Source organism: Drosophila guanche, unplaced genomic scaffold (genome assembly GCF_900245975.1).
Source record: "Drosophila guanche unplaced genomic scaffold, DGUA_6, whole genome shotgun sequence".
Lineage (NCBI taxonomy): Eukaryota > Metazoa > Arthropoda > Insecta > Diptera > Drosophilidae > Drosophila > Drosophila guanche.
Window position 1 is genome coordinate 3,588,747 of NW_022995754.1, and position 22,264 is coordinate 3,611,010.

At 46.1% G+C, this 22,264-nt stretch overlaps 1 protein-coding gene and 1 long non-coding RNA gene across 2 annotated transcripts in view; one reads left to right on the forward strand and one right to left on the reverse strand.

Annotated features, from left to right (window-relative positions):
• The window catches only part of LOC117589143, a 50,865-nt gene that overhangs the window by 13,510 nt on the left and 15,091 nt on the right, over positions 1 to 22,264 (reverse strand). The window contains exons 2-3 of the long non-coding RNA XR_004574192.1: positions 15,521 to 15,647; positions 2,027 to 2,419 (exon numbers count right to left, since the gene is read on the reverse strand). This is a non-coding gene — a long non-coding RNA (uncharacterized LOC117589143). The remainder of the gene's footprint in view (positions 1 to 2,026; positions 2,420 to 15,520; positions 15,648 to 22,264) is intronic.
• LOC117589142 (amidophosphoribosyltransferase) lies at positions 2,496 to 5,122 on the forward strand. Its single transcript, XM_034280829.1, has 3 exons — positions 2,496 to 2,643; positions 2,709 to 2,878; positions 3,605 to 5,122. The coding sequence occupies exons 1-3, from the start codon at positions 2,598 to 2,600 to the stop codon at positions 5,030 to 5,032; spliced, it is 1,644 nt and encodes a 547-aa protein (XP_034136720.1). The 5' UTR covers positions 2,496 to 2,597; the 3' UTR covers positions 5,033 to 5,122.

Consider the following 22,264-nt stretch of genomic DNA (forward strand, 5'->3'; position numbering starts at 1 on the left):
AGACAACACACACACACACACACACAAGCACACTCGCGCAGAGGTTGAGGGGTCCAGAGCCATTTGATGATTTTTGCGTCACTGTTGGTCAAAATCATTTCGAGCGCAAGCAACTGGAAACTGTATAAAAATAATGAAATGAGAGTGGGAGAGATGTTGGAAAGACAGTGGAGAGAGTGAAGGAGAAAGAATACGAGACAGATAGAGATAGAAAGAGAGCGAAACGAAACCAACTTGAAATAAATGGTCAAAAGAAATAAACAGTCCCATAAAGAATAATCATTCAGAATTTCTGCTGAATTATGCATGAGGCAGGCAGTCCATGGTCCATGGTCCAGGAGCATCCGCAGCATACTGGACGCCACTCCAGCAAGGAGGCAGCCGCACCATCAGCGGGGGGTGTGGCACTCACATATGCGAAAAACCTCCTACCAGGCCACCACATCTCCTCCCTCTCCCTCTCCCTCTCCCTCTCCCTCTCCACTCCTGCTCCTGCTCCTATGTGGAAGCATCATTTTCCTCTTTATTATCTGTTTGTTTAGTTGAGGCAGCATGGGTGTGTGTGCGCTGGATTTTTATCAGCCTTCTAAGCAGTTAGCAGTTAGAACAGAATTCCACTTTCGGATACCCTCGGATTTGTAGAGGAATGAAGGGTGTATTGTGTTCATGGAAGCACTTGATTTACGTGAATTATATGGCAGTTTCTGGCCATCTGTCAGACCAAAATCAGCTTCATCGGACAATGTTTAAAACCAAAATAAATGCCTTCTCCAGGGCATCCTCAAGTCTATAGTTCTGATTCTTGTTTTGCTTTTTTCTTGTTGGTAGGTGGATAAAAGGAGTCTTTGGCGCTGGAGTTCGGTATCTCCCGCGGAGCTGTAGCTGATGCTGGATGGCTCCCCGACTGTTTGGTGGCGCTTGCCAAAAGTCAACCAACATTCGCATAATTTTCGATAAAGCTTTTCGCCAAATGAAATTCAAGTGGTTACACATGTCCCTGGCCAGGCCAGGCCCGACCTCAAACCCAATCTCCGCCTCGGGCCGCGGCGATTTTCCTCAATTCGGTTGGTCATTTTTCTTGGACAACCCCCACGAAAATACTCACACTCTACTTCTGGTTACGATGCTCAGTCATTCTCATTTCCACATTACGACTACGACTGCGAGTCCCAGTCCCAGTCCCAGTCCCAGTCCGATTGTGCCGCATCTGATTATCTCTGTTTTTGGTTGTTTGTTTGCTTAGTTCCCTTGTTGTTGTTTTTTTCCCTGATAATAAAAGGTAATGAAACCTCCAATAGAGAAATCTATGCGGGTTATCTATAAAGGGAAACCCATACCATGGCCCAAATATTTCACACTGTAATTGTAATTAATTTGCCGTGTCTAGTCGGACATGTCGGGACAGTGCAAAACTTTCCTAACCCTAAGCCACTCAGATCTTATACAATACCATCATAAATACGGCGGTGTTCTGTCTGGATGCCTCAGTTCGGCTCAACATTCAGAGAGCGATTATCAGATAGACAGACCGCAACAGACGCTTATGCCTGCGGTCGTGTCGATTGCATCAGATGCAACAAACAGATCGAAATCTTAATCAAAAATCAGTTGATCCCCACTAAAGTTCCAAGTTCTCAGCTTTTCCAACACCCAATAAACACGTTGTTTATAAATAATGTACAGTATATATGTAGACTATTATTAGAACATTGATAGAGTCGCGGGGTTGAGTTAGCGACTGCAATTTGTGTTTAAAAAAGATCGTGCGATCCATCGATTTGCATCGATCAACCCTCGCACCACTCCATTGGGGGTAGCGATAGCGCGCAAAATTGCAAAAGAAAAATCTGTCATTAATCTGTTATTGTTTACGTGAAATATACTCGCGCACTCGGTGGCACTCGTGTGTGGAAAAATGTTTCTAAAATGCGTCAATGAACGCATTTTCTTCTTGGCCATTGCTGATAAGCAATGTGACAATAATCAACATAAATAAAGCATAGAATAATAGATAATAAACACTTACATAATGTAGATCCAGACGGAGCGCTCTGTCTCCAGGGGGGGGGAGAATTTCAACTTTGATCTTGAATTGCATGTGCCAATTCAGCGGGTTCACCTGATAAGCGCCACCAGTCGGTGTCGATGATAGCGATTAAATGACTCGTGATCAAACCCCAAAGCTAATAATTTTTGACAGTCTGCTAAGGCTAGACAACAGCCATCAAGCGGTCATTGAATCATCAGAGAAACGTGAGAATAATTTGGCACATTTCGAGGGTATCGTATGAGTATCTGGCATGCCGTTGTGGCATCGCCTTCCTTCTTGCCGCCTCGACAACAGCAGCAACAAATTTCCATGCGCTGCAATGCCTGATAAGTGTATCAGCTGACTGTATCTGTATCTCTGTATATGTATCTGTAAGTATGATGAACGGAGGTTTAATTAGGCACTGCTGTAACATGAACATTCATAATTCCACTGGCATTCAATCAATGCAGTCGTGAATAAAACCCGAGTGATCTCCCCATCGATCGAGTGTCTCAATTCTCAGTACACATAAAACAAAGCCAAATAAACCAAATCTATAAATAAAATGGCGCAACGTGATGACAGAAATTGCTGTGCCAATTTGAAGAAAGGTAAGCAGACACATCCATGTATAAAAATTCCTGCCAAAGGTTTAATTTTGTGTAATTTCTGACAGATGAAAGCTGCTGTCAAGTGGCAAAGCAAATGCCTGTAAAGCCTCAAACCGCAAAGATGTTTCCCGACAAGATCTACAAATCTGTGCAGGCCAAGGGCGTGGATGCCACGGGCATGACCTGCGAGTGCGGAGTGTTTGGTGCCATTGCCTGCGGGGATTATCCAACACAGGTGTGGAGAGATTTTATTTAAAAGCAGTCTTTACTCAGAGACGGTTTTCTCTAATCTATTACTGCATCAAAGTGCTCTGGATTAATGTGTAGAATCGGAATGATGGCAGCGAAAGATCACAATCAGTTTATAGATCATAATACTCGTAATAGTTTCGATTATCGCAAACAATCCTTTGATAGTGCAAACCATAATCAACGTTTCACGAGCCGCACCTTAGTTTTCGATTCCATGCATGATTTATGGATCACTAGAGCTCACAATCTTCGCTGTCATATGCAGATCTCAGACGTCTGTCTGTATGCAAATCACTTGCAAGTGGGTCAATAGTGAGCCTTCTCCTGCTACCCACTGCTTCTGCCCCTACCCCCTACTGTATCCCCCCCCACTGATTTTGCCCTGGAAACTGAGTTTCTAACGAGGCTATGGCCAACGCCTGGTGTCTGTAGATGACGTCAATGAAATCGCAGCCACACGTTTTTTGCGGTTTTAATCAGTTGACGAGATGTCGATGTCATCGTCATCATCATCATCGTTGTTGTTGTTGTTGTTGTTGTTCCTGCTCTTGCTGGCGTTGTTTCTTTTGATGGTAAACAAATTGCGGAAAATAACAGGAACATACTAGAACACACTCAATCGGGGGGCAGCGGGATCACATTATCGGTTATTCTCCTCCTTCCCGATCGATCGTTAAAATTCGTTTGTTTATTCTTCCTGTACTTGCAGCTGGATATTGCTCAGATGATCTGCTTGGGTCTGGTGGCCCTGCAGCATCGTGGCCAGGAGTCGGCGGGCATTGTCACGAGTCAGGGAAAACTGACCAAAAACTTCACCGTGCACAAGGGCATGGGCATGATCAATAATCTGTTCAACGATGAGGCCATACGGAAGCTGAAGGGCAACCTGGGCATTGGCCACACCCGCTACTCCACCAGTGCCGCCTCGGAGGTGGTCAACTGTCAGCCGTTTGTGGTGCACACGGCACACGGTGCCCTGGCCATTGCCCACAACGGGGAGCTCGTCAATTGCGAGTCCCTGCGCCGCGAGGTCCTGGAGCGTGGCGTTGGCCTGTCTACGCACAGCGACAGTGAGCTGATCGCCCAGTCCCTGTGCTGTGCGCCCGAGGATGTGTCCGAGCACGACGGCCCCAATTGGCCCGCTCGCATTCGCCACTTCATGACCCTGGCCCCGCTCTCCTACTCCCTGGTGGTGATGCACAAGGACAAGATCTACGCGGTGCGGGATTCCTATGGCAATCGACCGCTGTGTCTGGGCAAGATCGTGCCCGTGGATGCGGGACATGCGAACATCGAGGACAAGCTGGCCGAGGGCTGGGTGGTGTCGAGCGAGAGCTGCGGCTTCCTCTCCATCGGCGCGAGGTATGTGCGCGAGGTGGAGCCTGGCGAGATCATCGAGCTCTCGCGGAACGGCTACCGCACCGTGGACATTGTGGAGCGGCCCGACTACAAGCGCATGGCCTTCTGCATCTTCGAGTACGTGTACTTTGCCCGCAGCGACTCCATGTTCGAGGGACAAATGGTCTACTCCGCCCGCCTGCAGTGCGGCCGCCAATTGGCGCGCGAGTCGCCGGTGGATGCGGATCTGGTGAGCTCCGTGCCCGAATCAGGCACAGCGGCAGCTCATGGCTATGCCCGAGAGTCGGGTCTGCCCTTTGGCGAGGTGCTCTGCAAGAATCGCTACGTGGGACGCACCTTCATCCAGCCATCGAATCGCTTGCGGCAGCTGGGAGTTGCCAAGAAGTTCGGCGCCCTGGCCCAGAATGTGGAGGGAAAGCGCATCACGCTCGTGGATGACTCCATTGTGAGGGGCAACACCATTGGACCCATAATCAAGCTGCTGCGCGATGCTGGCGCCACCGAGGTGCACATTCGCATTGCCAGTCCCCCGCTGCAGTATCCCTGCTACATGGGCATCAACATACCCACACGGGAGGAGCTGATTGCCAACAAACTGAGCGCCGATCAGCTGGCCGATCATGTGGGTGCCGACAGTCTGGCCTACCTCAGCGTTGAGGGGCTCGTGCGTGCCGTACAAATGAACAAGACCCATGTGAATCCCATCAAGGCGGGCTACTGCACGGCCTGTCTCACGGGCGAGTATCCCGGCGGACTGCCCGAGGAGCTTAGCTGGTAGTTGGGGACACTCCACTCCACTCCACTCCACTCCCTTAGCCTTAAACGTAGTTCTTAGCTCAAGTGTAAATATATAAATATATACTTTTAATTTTGGGTCTTTGCACCCCCCACCACACCAGCACCAAGCACACACATTCTAAATGCTAATGGCGAATGGCCATCAACGTCTGATTATTGCCAAAAACTGTCTAATGCCATAACTTCAATTCATTTCAATTTATATTTCCAAGCTCTCTGTTTGCCAGTTTCCGGCTCTCCACGGATATAGCCCTCATATCATACAATATGGTAATCGTGTTTGCTTTTTTCGCCATGTCTCTCCATCCGGTTGGTGCCTCCAACCCAGTCGCTGGTTCTCTCTTTTCTTTTCTGGCTTCTCCATTGGGGCGTTGCAATTTCTAAAGCGGGGCGTTTAGGGCGTTTAATCCTGCGGAAGATGTCCTTGCGGTTATACGTGGCAGTTGCTCTTCCGCCGCTCCACCTCCTCCTTCTCCCACTCTTAAGACATTTTTTTTGTCTTCTATTTTTTTTTTATGACTCGCCGGGTACTGGAGTCAACAATGTCATCATTATTCTTGAATATTGTGTTGTATTTTCGCAAACAATTTCGCTAAGCTGCGCGGCATTGGCGAAAGATGAGGGGTGGCATTAGAGAATGGCATGGCATGCCGCGGAAGTGTGTGGCATGGGTGGGGCAGGCATGGCATAAGAGAAGAAAATAATATGCGCCGTCATTGTAACTCGCTTGATTAATTCTTTGTGTAGGGTATCCATGGAAGAGGAGCAGCATTCTGGGTCTGTTATGGGGGAACTTTCATCGGCAAAAGATAATAGCAGTGATCGTTGGAGGACATTTAAAGGAGGATGTTAAAATGTGGAGATTCCTCTGTTTCCTCCATCTCTTATATAAAATTGACTTCTTCCCAGTAATAGTTTTCCCTTCTTTCGGTACTAATCTCCCCACTCAAAGTAGCGCATCATCGTGGTCCCAACAGTCCCGCAAAACCGCAACGAAATCTCTCCCATGACTCCAATCCCTGGCCCCACAAACCCGAAGTGGCAACATAAAAGAAACGACTGCTGGCAACATTGAAAACAGACGCTGGCACTTCTCTAACACAGCCATCCGCCGCCTGTCGTCCGCCGCCTTGCTACAAGGACATGAAGGAAGGACCAAGAAGGGTCCACGTCCACCCACACCCACACAAAACAGCTACAAAAAAAAAGGAGAAGAGAAATAATACTTATATAAGGAACAGTTTGCTTATGTGCGCCGTCGATCACAAGCACAAACACACACACAGAGCCTGGGCACACTGCCACTGCCACAGACAGTGACAACTAAGCACCCCACCCACTCCCCCACCCTTATCCAACCCCAATCCATGGGGCTTCATGCCATTCGCTCCTCTCCTTCGTTGCGCCACAAAACATGCTTTAAATTTTTTAATAACGCCAGGCTACAAGAGCGCTGACGCCCACGTCCGGACCCAGGGACTTCGGGTACTCCGGGTACTCCCGGACCGGGGATCCGGCTTTCGTGCCCTAGCCCCGCCCCTTGCCTCTGCCTCTTGCCTCGTCGTCATTTGCACAGAAGTTATGTAAATTAATGTTTACTTAAGTTCCCCATGTTATTCCTTCTTGGCATTTTGTTTTTTTTTTTGTTTTTCGCCTTGCACTTTCCAAATGTTTCCTACTTCAAAAACAAAAGCAGACAGCGACGAGGTGGGTTCGGTGTCTCTGCTGCTGCTGCTGCTGCTGCTGCTGCTGTGTTGAAGGTTGCCAGCCCCCAAATGAACGTTCAGAAAAAATTGCAATAAATTTGCGAGCCGCTTCTGCAATTTAATAAAAAGCATTCAGAGTGAGTTGGGACAACAGACTAGAAGTAGCCAAAAGACAGATGGAGGTGTGGAGAGGTGGGTGGCAGCATCATCATGCGGAGCATCAATATTATTATTGAGTCAAATGGCTGAGTAAATATATGAGCCCAAAATTATGGCAATGGCATGCAAATGAAATGGCCAACGATGTGGCAGAGGAGATTGGATGATTATGAAGCCATTATGCTGGCACTTTATTGAAATTGTCGCCAAAGAAAATTTAATTTAAACATCACACCACACAGAGGAAGACACGACATCCTTGACACTTGACACATGCAACAAGTGAGAGCTGCGTCAGCAGACAAAAGACAAACAAACAAAAGGCCTCAGACACCTTACACCTTACACTGTGTGCCAGCTCCATGTCCTGCCACGTCCTGCTCCTTGACAGGCACGCAAAACGTGCCTGGCATGCAAGACATGCGACGGCATGCCCCCAAGCGGCACAACGGATCAAATGTAATTTTCTGGCCAATAGAGAACACTTTGTGTGTCGCTCCTGAATATCCTTCTTCAGTTCATTAGCAAATCAAACTTCCGTCTTGTACTTCAAGACATTCCCAGGCAGGCAAAAAGGGACATGGAATTTGCATTCCTTGAACCCCTTGGAAACGACAAGAAAACTTCGTGTTTGCTGGTAATTTGATTTAAGGGCTTGACCACCAAGAGAACCCACACAAGAACCATTTAAGTGGCCTACAGGGACCTCAACATATTGGTTAATAATTATCCCAAAAGAATCCCAACTAAATGGGACTTTAAAGTGTGTGGCCACAGTTTTGCGGCGTATTTTTCATTCCCCGAAAAGAAAATCTAATCAAATGGTCCGTCTACGCCCCCCCATTTATGGTTAGCTTTGAAACTAAATTTGCATAATATTTGTAGACAGCACACCGCAGAAAGTTTGAGTGGACTAGACGCCGCACAACATTTCCACAACTTTGCGTTAATTTTCTAAATATTTTCTAAAAATGTTCAAATTGCATTTGGAGCACTCAAACGAGCAGACGACAATGATGCCCCAGGGCCAATTTCAGGCTAAAAGTTGCCGTGCTCCATGTCAGAGAGGCAGAGAGAGAGAGAGAGAGAGAGAGAGAGACTCCAACCCCGACTGCTCCAAGTATGAATTTTATAATTTAAAATTATGAACTAAAAATAATTTAATTTTAGTGGCTTGCACGCAGCAGCTACCCAACCCAGCGAAGTAGTTTAGATGATGACGATGATGGGGAGGGGCAGGAAATTGAGTGCATTATACATATATATAATGTTGGTTATTGTGCACTACAGCAAATACAACAAAAGCGCGTTGAGCTAATAAATATGCATGAAGTGTGTGCTGGAGTGTGTTTTGGCTATGTGAGTATGTTTGTGTTTGTGTGCACAAAAGAATGCAATTTCCCTTGTAGGAGAAAAAAGAGGTGGGGCGGACTGCACGGATTGCACGGACTGCATTTGACATCGCGTGCTTTGGTGCGATTTTCCCGCTGCATTGGCCAATTCTGAAGAGGCAACAAAAGATAATAACGATAATTAAAGCAAGCGGCAAACCAAATCTCTGATTTGAGTGACATGCAACAACCAAATCATTCACAGCGTTGTGCGTCGTGCGGTAAGGGGGAGAGAGATACGAATACGAATCGAGTGTGTGAGCGTGAGTACTCGTAAAAGAATGAATCCGCCATTTTGGGGGCTATAATACTTCCGGCCATCGTTGTCACAATGTGCGACAATGCATGATGAAAGCTGCACTCAGATTTGTCTGCACTTGAAGAAATTTTAGACCAAAATACCATAAAATATGTAGTTAAATGTAGGAAAATGTGGTAAAAGTTGGGAATGATTCCTGCTACATTTGGATCTCCAGATCTCCTTTTATCTCCAACTCTGTCTGCATTCAAAGTTATGTTTCTCTGGGAGATTTCCATCAACCAAATTGTCATAATTAATCCATTATAGCCAGTAGTTTTTCCCCATGTGCATGGGCGGTCCAATTGGTTGTTTGGATGATGGGTTTTTGGCTGATTGTTGGGTTGTACACACACATGGGTAATATTTTGTGTTGTTGTGTTCGTTGGGGCAGCACCTGGGCGACGAGCGGTGGCTGCATCTGTTGTGCTTCCCATTGCGTGTAAGTTCATTATGTTGCCAACATTTGTTGTTTGCTGCTGTTGTTCATTGTGTGCCTGATACTGCAACAACAACAACAGCACAACATCCGCAGTCGCTGTCGCCGTCGCCGTCGCAGTCACCGTCTCAGTCGCAGTTGTCTGGCAACCATTGCAAATTTCTACATGGTCGCTCAACTGAAAATTGTTTGTGCAGCTCTGTGTTGTGTTTTTATTTTTCTCTGCCTGTGTATATTTTTTACACATTTTTTATTCACATTGTTGTTGTTGTTATTGTAAGGCAACAATTTCCCGTTGCTTGAGTTCGTTTGGCTTGCAGGCAGAGCGCACAGATTATTTATTATTTTAATTAACTTATTTTAATCCAGCGAGAAGAGAGAGAGAGAGAGAGAGAGCCTGTAATCAATGCAAAGTCACCCGAGGGCTTATCAAATGATATGCTTAATTTAATTACAGCTCCCCATTCAAAACTGTTAACTAATTGCAGAAGCGTGTAATGAGATTAATGCATTCATATGCGGCGGGGTTTTTACAGCTCAATGAAAGATGAGTAGAAACTTTATGGCATATATTTTACATAGCCCCCCCCAAATAGTGCCATAAAAAATGGGAATATTTTAGAAGTATAAAAAACTGCAGTAGCTCAAAAAGATGAAAAAAATAAATTCCAAATGCTCAACTTAAGATTCAGTTTCACAAATCAAAACCCAAGCCACCATCCAGCAACCTTTTAACAGCGTAAAAGCTTCCATAAAATATATTAAAAATATTAAAATGTTTGCCGATGAACTACAGTAGCTCAAAAATGTCCTAGAACATAATTTCATTATTTTTAAGGCATCAAAAATACTACAAATCAAAACCCATAGCAGCCCCTCTTCCACCCTCGTTTTCTTTGCATCTGCAGCGTCCGCCCCCGGACAGCCTTCGACGCATACTAATACTCGCATGTTTGCCAGCAACTCCATGAAACTCCACAAGTGCTGCTTTTTTATAGAGCCCCTTCACGCATGTCCTTAGAGCTCCGTTCAATTGGGGGTTTGTGCACCCACTAAGTGCCTGCATGGCGCCCTCTGGCGGCTCGTATGATGTTGCACAAAAAACCAAGGAGACCAAGGTGAAATCCAAAGAAGAACAAACATGCCAAAAAGCCTGACGAACGAACAGCAGCCTGAAAAGAGTCCCAGAGAAATCACGTAACTGTCAAATATCTCATCATATCTCATTCCGGGCTGATCGACTGTGGGAAAATGCGAGCGAGAGAGCTTTGAATTGGGATTGTTGTTCGAGGCGAAGAGATCTCAAATGTCTGATAGCGCCGGCAGATTCACACATGTCGGGTAGCTATTATAATGGGAACTGGTGGTGGGGCCTCTGGTGGGGCACCTTGTGGGTTTCTCTGCTGCGCCGATTGTGGGTGCGTTTTGGAGTCTTGGCTTTCAGGTCTCTGTTTTTGGCAGCTGCTGTCACGTCTTGCACTCACTGCATTGCCCCTGACAGATTGTTGGATGGGAAATGAGATGAGTGATGGAATTGGGTGAATAATTCTTAGAAAATGAAGACCTGTTTCTTGCCTGGGAAGCGAGTGAAGCAAGTGAAACTCCTAAATCTCCCCAAGAAATTATTCTTCTCCTGCTGTCTAATTGGAGTGTGGAGGCTTTGGGGTTAAGTACCTTGCATGTGTGTGTATCGCGGCTTTTTGGCACAAATCCCCAACATTTTAATTGGATTACTTTCCTTATCTTGCCGCCTTCTCTCGCATTCTCCCAGCTCGCCTACAGCTCTATCCATTAGCGCACCGACTCCGACTCCGACTCCAACTCCGACTCCGATCCATTCCCGGCCATTTCAAATGGAATCCATGGCACGCTGCGCTGAGCACTGGCAGTGCCACTGGATGGATCTCCCACTCGAAGATGGATATGCAGAGGAGCGTATCATAACCGGATCGCTGATCGGAGCGGAGCGTGAACCCCAAAATGCAATGTGCAACAGCAGTGTCCAAGTTTACTGGAGCGTTCCACCAGGGGAGGGACAGCGGAAGGGCCAGGGCCGAGGGCAGGCCCTGGGATCAGCAGGCCAAGCCAGGCCAGACCAAGTAGTATTATTAATGGACGAGTCCACGCTTAGAGCCAAAGTGTGCAGCGGAGAGGGACAGACAGACAGAGAAGAGATCTCTTAACGCTGATAGCCACGGTCAAGTTCACCGCAGCGGCAGGGGCAGCGACGTTTCATTAGCGTGTAACGTTGTCGGTGGAATTGAAAATGTAACGGATCCCCTCCTGCCTGCGTAGGACAGCGGCGATAAGGATCTCCCTGCTCTTTCTCTCTTACTCACTAAGTAGTTTATTGATATGCCACTGGCAAAAGGACACGGCCGCAGAAGTGTGCACCTGCCAGGGGTGGGGAGCGCCTTTAGCGCTCTCCTTTGAGCTCTTTGTGCTGCTCCTGTGTCCCTGCTCTTTGTGGCTCTTGTGTGTGTTTCGCTCCTGTTTCTGTTCATAATTAAAAAGAACATTCATTGCCCCCCCCCCCCCCCCCCCCCGGCTGGCCATGACGCAGCGGATTGTACTGTGCCACAGACACAAGATCACCTTGAAAGTAAAAGTTGCTCAATGCATTTTTATGTTAATTGGTCTGCATTTCTGACTCTCTTACACTCTTTCTTCCTGTGTGTACACGGCGCGCAAAAATGTATTAAATTAAAACAAACAAATAATGAATAATAAGCAGTGCGCCAGGCCAGCGCCAGAGAGTGAAATAATTTGCATAAGACGTTGAACAAAACCAAAGCAAGAGAGAGGGAGCAGAGAGTACGATCAACAGCAGCGAGAGAGTGAGAAGAGAGCAGCTGAAAACAGCTGTTCGGGCTGGTAAGATCTTGTGGATCGGGGGCTTTGCTTAGATAATTTTTCAATGGCAAGTAAGGTGGCCATTAAGCCAGACACATGCTAATTAGATAAAGAATGCGTGGCTTAAGATTAACCCAATTTGGGCTTAAAAAGCAGTGAAAAATGCAACAATTGAAAGAAGAATGGTAGAAGAAATATTATGTCTTTGCCTTACAGAACCTTTTCCCTATTTAAACTAATTTTAACAACATATTTTAACCATTTTTCATTAAAACTTACTTTTTACCACAAGCACTCCTTTCAAATATTTCGGTTTTTGGCGCTTATTTCAAATGGAAAACCCCAACACAACACAACAGCAAACACGCAAAAAGCTTTAAGAATGTTGAAAATTCAAACGCGAGAGAGAGAGAGAGAGAGAGCGCTGGAGAGAGCGAGCGAGCTGCTCTGCGAATCTTCCAGTCACTGGAAACATTCGCTCACGCTATGGCCGTCTCTTTCGTGCACTTGTCCGTCCTGTGGGCGTTGCCGGTCGCTGAGCGCCGCCGCATGCCTCGACTCTCAGAGAGTGGGCGTTGCCAGTGGAGAGCGCAGACGCGCTGAGCAGGTGACTGGAAGGAAAGAGCTGGCGCTATGCCAGTGGCACAAGCGAGAGTGGGATGACAACAAACAAAATGGCTGCTATCATTAGCCGACGTCCGTTAGATGGCGCCAGTTGGCCGGTTGCCGTTGCCGGCTTTTGTCGCGGTCGGTCGCTCGCGCTCGCGCTCGCTCTCTCTCCGCTCCGGCATATACTCCTCTGGCATTCGTGTACCGTAAACTGTTTGGCGCGCTTCCTAAGCGATTTGGGTTAGCAGTGTCGGAAGCTCCGCAGGACGACGCTTTTCCCGCTGTCGGACTCCGGAGCTCAGTACCTCCGAAATAATACCGCTGCCGCTCCCGCTCCCGCTCCCGCTCCCGCTGCCGCTTCGGCCTTGTAGGCGCATTTCCGTTTGGTAATTTTTCACTCTCGAGAGGCACCAGCACAACAATAACAATGGCAACAAAAGCAACAACTAAACGGAACGTTGGGCCGCCTTGACGATTTTCACGCTGACTGCGTTCCTTTTTGACCAATAAGTGCATTTATTTGGCCCCTGGCTCTCGACGTTCTGTTGCTTTGGTCTAGTTCTTCTTCTGCTTGGGGTTTGTGCTCAATAATTTTAACATTGTTGCCCGTAATGAAAGCTTTGCTCTTCATTTAAGGCTCGGAGGAAAAAAAAGAAGCGGGAACAGGCGGCGGCTCTGCTCTCCTCTTGGTCCTCGTCCTGATTCTGTTCTGTGTCCTGCAATTGCTTATTGCATTTCTGACTCTAGGTGGTAAGGTCCCTTTTTGTTCGCTGTCGGAGCTGGACTGTAAGACAGGCTCTTCTTGCTGGCTCGGATGATGGGGGGTGGTGGCACTGGGTGCTTGGGCCACGGACGCAGCAGTTTGCGTAATAAAATTTGCATAATTTAAATGTGTGTGCGTGTGGGTGTCTGTCTCTTGGCTGTCTGTGCAAGTCTCGCATATCCTTTGCGGGCATCCTCCTTACGCATTGTCTACTGCTTTGTTGCACACACAAACAAAGAGACACAAACACACACACTGGGAAACAAATGAGTATTTTCGGTGAAGTGCAGCAGCAGTAAAGCTCCAAGCACCAACCAACCCCCCCACAAGCAGGAAGCGGATGCTTTAAGGCGCCTTCGCCTTTAACCCTTGTGGGGCTCAATTGGTTAAATTAGCTTATTTCGGGGATTTCTTTTTGTGCAAAGAATATGGAATTTACAGCTTTAAGGCAAGGAATTCTTGTTGCTGCTTTTCAGGGGAAACTCTTACTTTTTTTTGGCATTTTTGCAGTGTACACAAATCAACATTCGTTTACTCGGGTTAAAGTGGGGTCTTCATTAACCTTAGAAGCAGAGTTTTGTTTTACTTTGTGTAAAACCAACCAACTATTTGCGTGTTTACGATAGAAACCAGAGCAGGGGAGGGGGAGGGGAGAAGGGTTAACCTAAAGCCGCCTAGCAGCGGGGGGAGTTGAATGTCAAACAATAAATAATAAAAATGTACAACTTGAGTTGGCCAACACGCACTGCCTACACAAACACACACACAACACAGACTCGCATACAATTCAAAAAGAAAGAGTAAATGTCAATGGGAATGTGTTCTATGGTCGTGCGGTTCTTGCGCTCCCTAATCCTAGCCCAGCCACTTGTTATGCTCATTAAGCTTCGGTTATTAGGGCCATCAAAATGAATCAGGACACAACAACTATAAAAGTCAACCCTTTCCCGCGCACTCCGTCAATGAGCTGGAAAGAAAGTTTGCCTGCTTTCTTTTCCGGCTTGCCCCCCTTTGACTCTTTTTCTTTTGCTTCTTTTTTGCTGAGGTTCTGGTTAAAGTTTTGGGTTATTTATACATATATTTGTGTTTGTTGTTGCTGTTATTGTTATCAACATTAAATCAAATCACAAAGACAACAACAATTACAGCAACAACGACGAAAAAAAGGCTCTACCTCAGACGCAGGCAGGAAAAAAAACACCGAAAAAGCGAATAGGAATAACAGAATTTCTATAATGGCCATGGGACACCAAAAGCAACAATAACAATAAGAAGAGGTAGCAGGAAAAAAAAAAATATATATATATAAATTTGCGCGTCGCAGCCGCAGATACACTTTTAGTTCGAAATTTGTTATGGTTGCTGCCAATATACTGCTAAAAGAAAACAAATTTTAATATAAATGTTTGTAATTATATTTCAGAAATAAAAAGAGTTTAATGAAACGACTCTTAGATATGAATTTTTATCTGAAACAGATAAAGTTTGTTTTAAAGCAAAATAGCCCCTTCTGGTGCTAGTTTTTCCATGGATTTTATACATGACATGGTTCTGTCGTGTTCCAAAAAATGTTACATGGAAAAAACTTAATTCTTTCTGCATTCAAAAATATCCAAAAACCACATAGTACGAGTAGACTCTTCAAGAGTATAGAAAAAAAGAGTATGGTCACGAAAAAAAGAGGAGAAAAGGCAACAGAAAATTTACAATGTCGCCGGTTTCCGTTGCTTTTCCCATGGCTTGAAGGGGCGTACGGCGGTTCTCGCACTGAGTGGGGGGGGGGGGGGCAATAAAATACATCATAACGGTATCATAAGCGAAGCGAACAAAGCGATACACACACACACACACACACAAACATTCACACAGATAAGGAACTCGGCGAGAAAGAGGCACAGAGAGGAAGAGCAAAAAAAGGCATCGAAAATCTGTGGAAAAAAATCCATTTGCAGGGAACAAAACAGAACCAAAAAAAAAACGTAGGAAACCAAAAAAAAATATATATTCAAATTTCGTTACGATGCGCAAAAACAACACAAAAAACTTGGGCAAAAACAAAAGGCAAAAAAAAAGAGAAGCGAAACGAGAGAGAGAGAGAGCGAAACACCGAAACGGAGAGGCCCGCTATTATGACAGCAACAACAGCAACAACAGCAACAGAAACGACAATGGCGTCCACCGGAAATAGTCACACACACACAAACTATTCCGCACTCAAGTATAAATGAACATACGCATGCAAATGCTTACACAGAGCAGAACACACAAGCCACACACATGTGTGGAAAGGGTTGCACATGCCGTTAGTTGGGTGTCCTTCCACTTTCCACCTTCCGCATTCCATGTCATGTCCTGCGTCCTGCGTCCTGTGTGCGTGCTGCAACAAATAAAATATTAAAATTGGTTCAATGAATTTCAATAACAACAACAAACACGACACGAAATCAAAACTAAATTTCGCTTTATTGATAACGAAATACAAGGTAGAGCGTAAGCGGGGGCAGCTTTATGGATTGCGTGCGTGTGTTTGTGTGTTTGAGTGTGGTTATGTATGCCCGGCACTTGAAATATGCGTTTGGAGTGGCAGACATGGACGTGGTAGCCTCTAACTAATTGGCAGGGGGATGAAACAAATATTAGAACAAATGGAAATAGGAAGATAATTCCTGAAGGTTAGTGTTAAAATGTAGGTGGATATTTAGGGAGCGATTAAATTTGCCTTCCTGCCTCCCAATCCTATCTAATCCTTCCATCATTATCTATTTGAATGAATCTAAAATATCACTGAATTATCATTTCCTCAATTTATACTCCCCAAAGAGCATGCACTTAAAATTGTAAACCCAATAAAACCAAAATATTTTTACACTACATTCAAGGTGTGCTGCCCTTCTATCATTGCCCGATTTGAGTTACTTTAAGAGCTGCCTGCCAGCCACTCATATTTCATTCGCCTATCGCCAAACACTTGTGCTAACGACTCCCCCGTTGGTTGGCTGCCACTGTGCTGGCTCTCTCTGTCTCTCTCTCTCTCTCTCTGCCTGCCTCGTGTGGCATATGAATATACATATGCAGATAGAAATCTGCACACATTTCAGCCTATCTGTCTGTCTGTCCGTTCGCCCTGTGTTTGCATGTGTCTATCTGTCCGTCTGTCCGTCTGCCTGTCTGCCTGTCTGCTGCTGCTGTCTGAAAATGCCGTCAATCCTAACCCTTTTGCCATGTCGTGTGGTCGTGCTCTGCCCATACTCATCTCCCTGGTGGCCTATCTATCGACTGATTTGCATGTTTTGCGATTCATTTTTTTGTTGTTTAGCTCCACAAAATCAATAAAAATGCGTTTCCAAATGCGAAAAAAGTAAAAATAAAATGTGATTTACCATTGCCGGATAGATGGGAGTCGCAGAACCGGAACATCGGAATGGAAATAAAAATACTCTAATCAATGCACAGACTATTAATAGAAATTGCATATGGAAAATGGCCAAATGGATGGAAATAAAGATGTCTATGCTGCAAAAATACACATCTATGCACACGGCGATTGTATTTGTATATCCTTCACACGCATAGGCTTTTTCTATTTGGCGACAATGTCCAAAAAGGAGCCCAAAACACCCACACACACACACACACACACACACACACACACACACACACACAAAATGGCAACATCCACAAAGCCCAACCATCAAACAAGCAGACTCTGAAGGTAACTCGCTGCTCTGTGGGGGGGTCCCAGACGTACGTGCGTTGCCTCCTTGGGGGTTGAAAGGACATCCACATACACACATTAATATGTATGTGTATTTACACGCACACTGTGGCAGCGACAAATAACAAACAAATACACTGAAGTTCGGGCGCAAAAAGGGAGCTCGCTCCCTGGCGCGTATTTGCATGGTGACTTGGCCCCCATGCCCCCCACCAGCCCCAGTCCACTTTCTATTTAGTTTATTGTATGCGTGAATATTCAAATATTGCGTTGGAGTATCTCTATGTGTGTGTGTGTGTGTGTGTGTGTGTCCATGTGGGGGTTGCCACAGCAACAGGAAATCGGACGCATGCGTATTGCTCTTCCTCCTGGCCGCAGTTTTTCCTTTCACCCACCAACGCTACGTTGGGGCACGTTCTACGTGTACGTTCTATGTTGGAAACAAAAGCAACGCCAAAATAATAAATAATTGCTAGTTGGCATTGAGGTGCACAGAGTGAGAGTCAGAGGGAGAGGGAGAGAGAGAGAGGGCTTTACATATAGCTCTCTCTCTCTCCGCCTGCTGCTTCCTCCTGCCAATTTACTTTCCTTTTGATAATTTGCCTCTTCTTCTATTAGTTAATTAAAGCTTGTGGGTGACTGCCGAGACAACGAGTCGTATGCTTGATGGCTGGCTGGCTGGCTAAATTTAAATTTGAAACTCTTTATCGATTTATGGGCTGCTTTAAGGCCATCGAACGACTGTCGTCACACACAGCTCCACTCGTGTGTGGTTTGTCATTTCGGGTGAATGGTGAATGGTGAATGGCGTGCCTGTCTGTCAGGCTGTCTCCCTGAGAGCGGGGGCGGGGACCCATAGCTATGTGAGGGGCGTTGCAACGTGTCTACATAAATACTGTCTGCGATAAGGCCTTTGTTTTTGTCATAAATCTCATTTTATGATGAATTGATATGGCGTAGAGAGACAGCGAGAAATGCAGTGCGGATAATAGGAGTAAAAGGACATTCTGTTGACTTGTGGGCAACTCAGATTGAAAAAGCTGCAAATAATAGGAGTGAGGCAATAGATGGTTCTTGATACACATTAATAATATGGTGGGAGAATTAATTTATAGATAATTTATGGGAAATCGAGGAGCCTTTGGTTTACTCTTTTTACATTAATTAGTTCGCGGAGAAAAGAGAATTGTGCCTTGGTTTCTATCAATGAGGAATGAGCACATTATATCCACAATAAATTCCATATTAATAGGCAACTCTTACCCCTATGCTTACCCCTTAACCTATCTTTAGCTCATATTTTCTTTACTGCAAATCATTAGACCTTCCCATCTATAAGAAATCTTTGCTCTACCATCCAAACCCGATCTATCCACTCTAAATGGTACAAATCACATGGCATGAGAGTTTTTCTGCGAGTAGACCTTGTCTGCAGTGAAAGTAAGACCCAGGATAATGTTTGCCTGTTTATCTATCTGTCTATGACTGCCCACAGGCGTCTCGCGCTCTCTCTCTCTCTCTCTCTCTCTCTCTTTCTGCTGCCTCTCTTTCAGTCTCGTTCTATCTCTGGTTGTGTGCATGCGTTTGCACCTAATTTGCATAAACGCTCTGGCAGCGGGCAAACTTTTGCCCACATTGCACAAAAAGAAGGCGAGCCAAGGAAATACTGCCAGTCGTCCTGCCTCCTCCTGTTTTGCTCGCTCACTTTTTCTCTGTCTGTGAGATGCGAGTCGAATCGCTGGAAGCTGTAGCTGAAGCGCGGCATCGAGGGCAAGGGTAGTGTGGGGGGAGGCATCGTTGGTACTGAAGCGAGTGAAAAATGCGCAAACTTGGTAACCAAGTTAGCGCGTTATTTTAACATTTTCCGCTTTGCTGCTGCTGCTGCTGCTGCTGCCAAGGCGGCTGTCGCCTTTTTCACGCTTTCTTTTCTCTCACTCTATCTTGCTGCTCTCAAGGACTCGTGGTACAAATCACAGTCACTGCAAAATTATGATCGATGAGGTTCTTGTGTGCAGCCTCGTACTGTCGGCAGTAGTTCTGCCAAAGTTATGCGCCGGTTTGTCAGAAAATTTGTTAAGTTTCGCTGATTGCATGTGAGGCAAGAGGGTGTAGCTAAAGGAGAGTATTTTGCCTATCCATGAACACTCTTCATGGATTTCCCGCATGGGTAACCGCTTCTTATGGGTAACAAAACCCTAAGCATCTTGTTACCGCAAACCCACACAAAATCCTTCTACAGCCAAATGAGCTTCTCATAAAATCCAGCTCCTTGGTAACCCCTTACTCAACCATCAATTGCTTGACGAGCCTCTTTCTACTCTATCCGCTTTTCATGCAAAATGTCTAAGGTCAAGAGCAAGGCTGCACATCCTCTCATCTCATCTCATCTCTCCGCTCCGCTCAGCTCAGCTACAGTTCGAGCACCTCCTGCCAACCCATCGTCTCCATGCTCATTCAGTAAAATGCATAAAAACTTTCAGTATCACTGGGTCACATGCTCGTCTGCATCACTGATGAGCCACAGCCCGAGCCACAGTCACACTCACAGTCCTCGCCTCAGCCCGAGTGGGAGACGAGCCTCCTACGTTCTCCGTCAATGTTCCGATACTCCCCACTCTACGTCTCGCCGTATTAACAACAAATTATGGCATTCCGCTCATAAAATTGCACAATAAAGAAAGCCCCAAAAAGAAATCTGCGAGCGGAACGTCTGTCTGTCTGTCTGTCTGTAACAAATGAGTTGAGAAAAAAAGGAAGAAAGAAAATGTTTAAGCAGCAGACACAAAATTTGCTGTAATAAAAACTTTTGCCGTGATCTACCTCAAGGATGAAGGTTCTGCCAACACACCAAAAGATGTTGTGAAATGGAAAGTGCTGGCAACTCTTCTTCGCTTTTCCTCTTACCCTTCGCTGGGTGTGTGTGAGGGGCATAAAAAATCAGCTCTTGTGTAATAATCATAAATTAGTTTATGAGTCCCGCCGCTGCTGCTGCTGCTGCTGCTGCCGCTGCTACTGTTGGAGCATCGTCATCATCGTCGTCGCGTGTCGCGTAACCTTGCCCTTCCTCACACACACACAACAGAGGTTGTTGCAACACACACACACACATGTACACTGTGGCAAAATATTCCCATTCATATGTGCTGGCAGGAGATTGTCTCAGTGGAATGTTTCTTTTTGTTTACTGGTTGAACTTTTTACGGCTGCTGCTGCTGCATAAAAATGGAAATCGAAACCCGCAAGAGATAAACATATCCAGAAAGCGAGAGGGAGATGGCGAAATAAACAAATTTGAAATTCTGACAGCGCTGCACACCCCACCCGCCAACACCCACACACACTCCGCTCTCTCTCTCTGCTGTGCTCTCTGCGTATGTCGAAGTGGAAAATCTATTCGAAAACAAATTTTGAATTACAAATCGACGCCGGTCATGTGACGTCATGTGCCCCGCAAGGATGTGCAGCCAAGGACAGTGCCCCCGTCGTCGCAGCAGCAACGAGGCGAGAGTTTCGCACGAGTTTTGCATTTGAATGTGAGTTACGACCTCTTCTGCCTGTGTGTGTGTGTGTGTGTGTGTGTGCTCTGTCTGTGTCTGTGTCTGTGTGTAAGAATCAGCTGATTTTTGTTTTGGTCGGGGGTTTCTTCGGGAGATCTATTCGCCAGATAAGGCTCATAAAAATGTACCCCACAAATGAACTGCGCAGACGCCGCATCGGAATGAAGCTTTAACTGAAGGCTCGGAACGGAAGCAGCAGCAGAAAATAGTCAAACAAGTAGCTGAAGCAGCCCAAAAGAAGCTGAACAAAATGGCCGTCTTGGCCATAAAGTAGCAGAAACAAAAAAAAGCAAAGACAAAAGAAAATACGGGGGACAGAACTTTTGGCTGTCAAAAGCAGGCAGCGGCAGGCAGTGGAGCAGGCGACTCTTTTGGCTTTTTTCTCTCTAAAAAAGTCTGACGCACATAACTGTTTTCAATTAGCCAGAGGTCCTTTGGGGCACGCTCCGCTCAATCTCTAGAGCTCTTGGCCCTCTCTAGCTCCATCTGACTTGCCGTTAAAGTTGTTTGTTTTTCAGCAAAGACTTTAATTTTTGTATACAAAAACACACACAACTTGTTCCGAGCATCGTCCTTTATATCCGACCTACACACACACACACACAACAAGGAGCACACAACAAGGAGCACACAACACCCACTTTCAGCAGCCATGAGGGGGCGGTGGCAGTGGCAGCGCTTCGTTAGCATTCCATGCAACGCTCGCATTGCAACACGCGTCTGGAATACAAATGAGGATCGCTTTCGTCCTCGTTCTTGTTCTCGTTCTCGTTCTCGTCATCATCAGCGTGGCGGCAGTCGGCATTCGGCAGCCGGCAGTCAGCACTCCCCAGCATCCGCCATTGACAGCCACACACAAATACAACACACACACACACACACACAGCTGCACATATGGCTATGTGGCAGGAGCCACAACGTGGAGCTTCGCTTATTTTTTAGTATTTGTTTTTGCTCGTGGCTTGCCTCGTGTTTCGGCTGCTGCTCCTTTTTTTGTAGCTCTTTTGCGGCATGACAGTGAGATTTCGATGTCCGGCTTTGCTCTCCACAAACGGAGGTTGAGGCAACTGGTACGAGCAGTGGTTCAGGAGGCTTTCATGTGGGGGAAATTGAATCTCTAAAAATAAGTTATGGGCTACAAAAGTACTTGGTGGCGATGGATTTTATATACTTTATAGAGGAGCAGCTTAAAGGGAGAATTTCTGAGAATCTCTGTTACCCTTTTGGTCAGATAATTTGTATTTATCCAAAGGTTCTCTCCACTTCTGCCTCCCATAATCTCCACTCTGCAGTTCCCTCCCTGCAGCACCCTCTTTTTCAACTGATTTCGCTCTCTATTTGCTGAGTGGCACACCACCGCAGCACTCCCTCTGTCAGGCACAAACAAAAAACGCCAACTCAATGGACAGCTTGGTCAGAGAGCTTCCTGTTCTGCTTCCTGCCCCATCCTCTAAGTAGCGTGTGTTTCCCTTGATTTTGCAGTTTGACAAGCCTCCATCCAGCTTCTGTTTGTCTTTGCCCCAACCAACCCAAACAGCAGCCAAAAAGATGAGCGAGTTTTTGCATAGTTCCCGTGTGGCCAGGTTTGGTTTTCTGTGGGCTAATGAGGCCTCATCGCTGGCTGAACGTTGACAGTTCTGCTTGATAAGCGTAAAACCGTAACGAATGCCTAACCGAGTACCGAGAGAGTGGGAGAGTGGGAGAGTGGGAGAGGGGTAATTA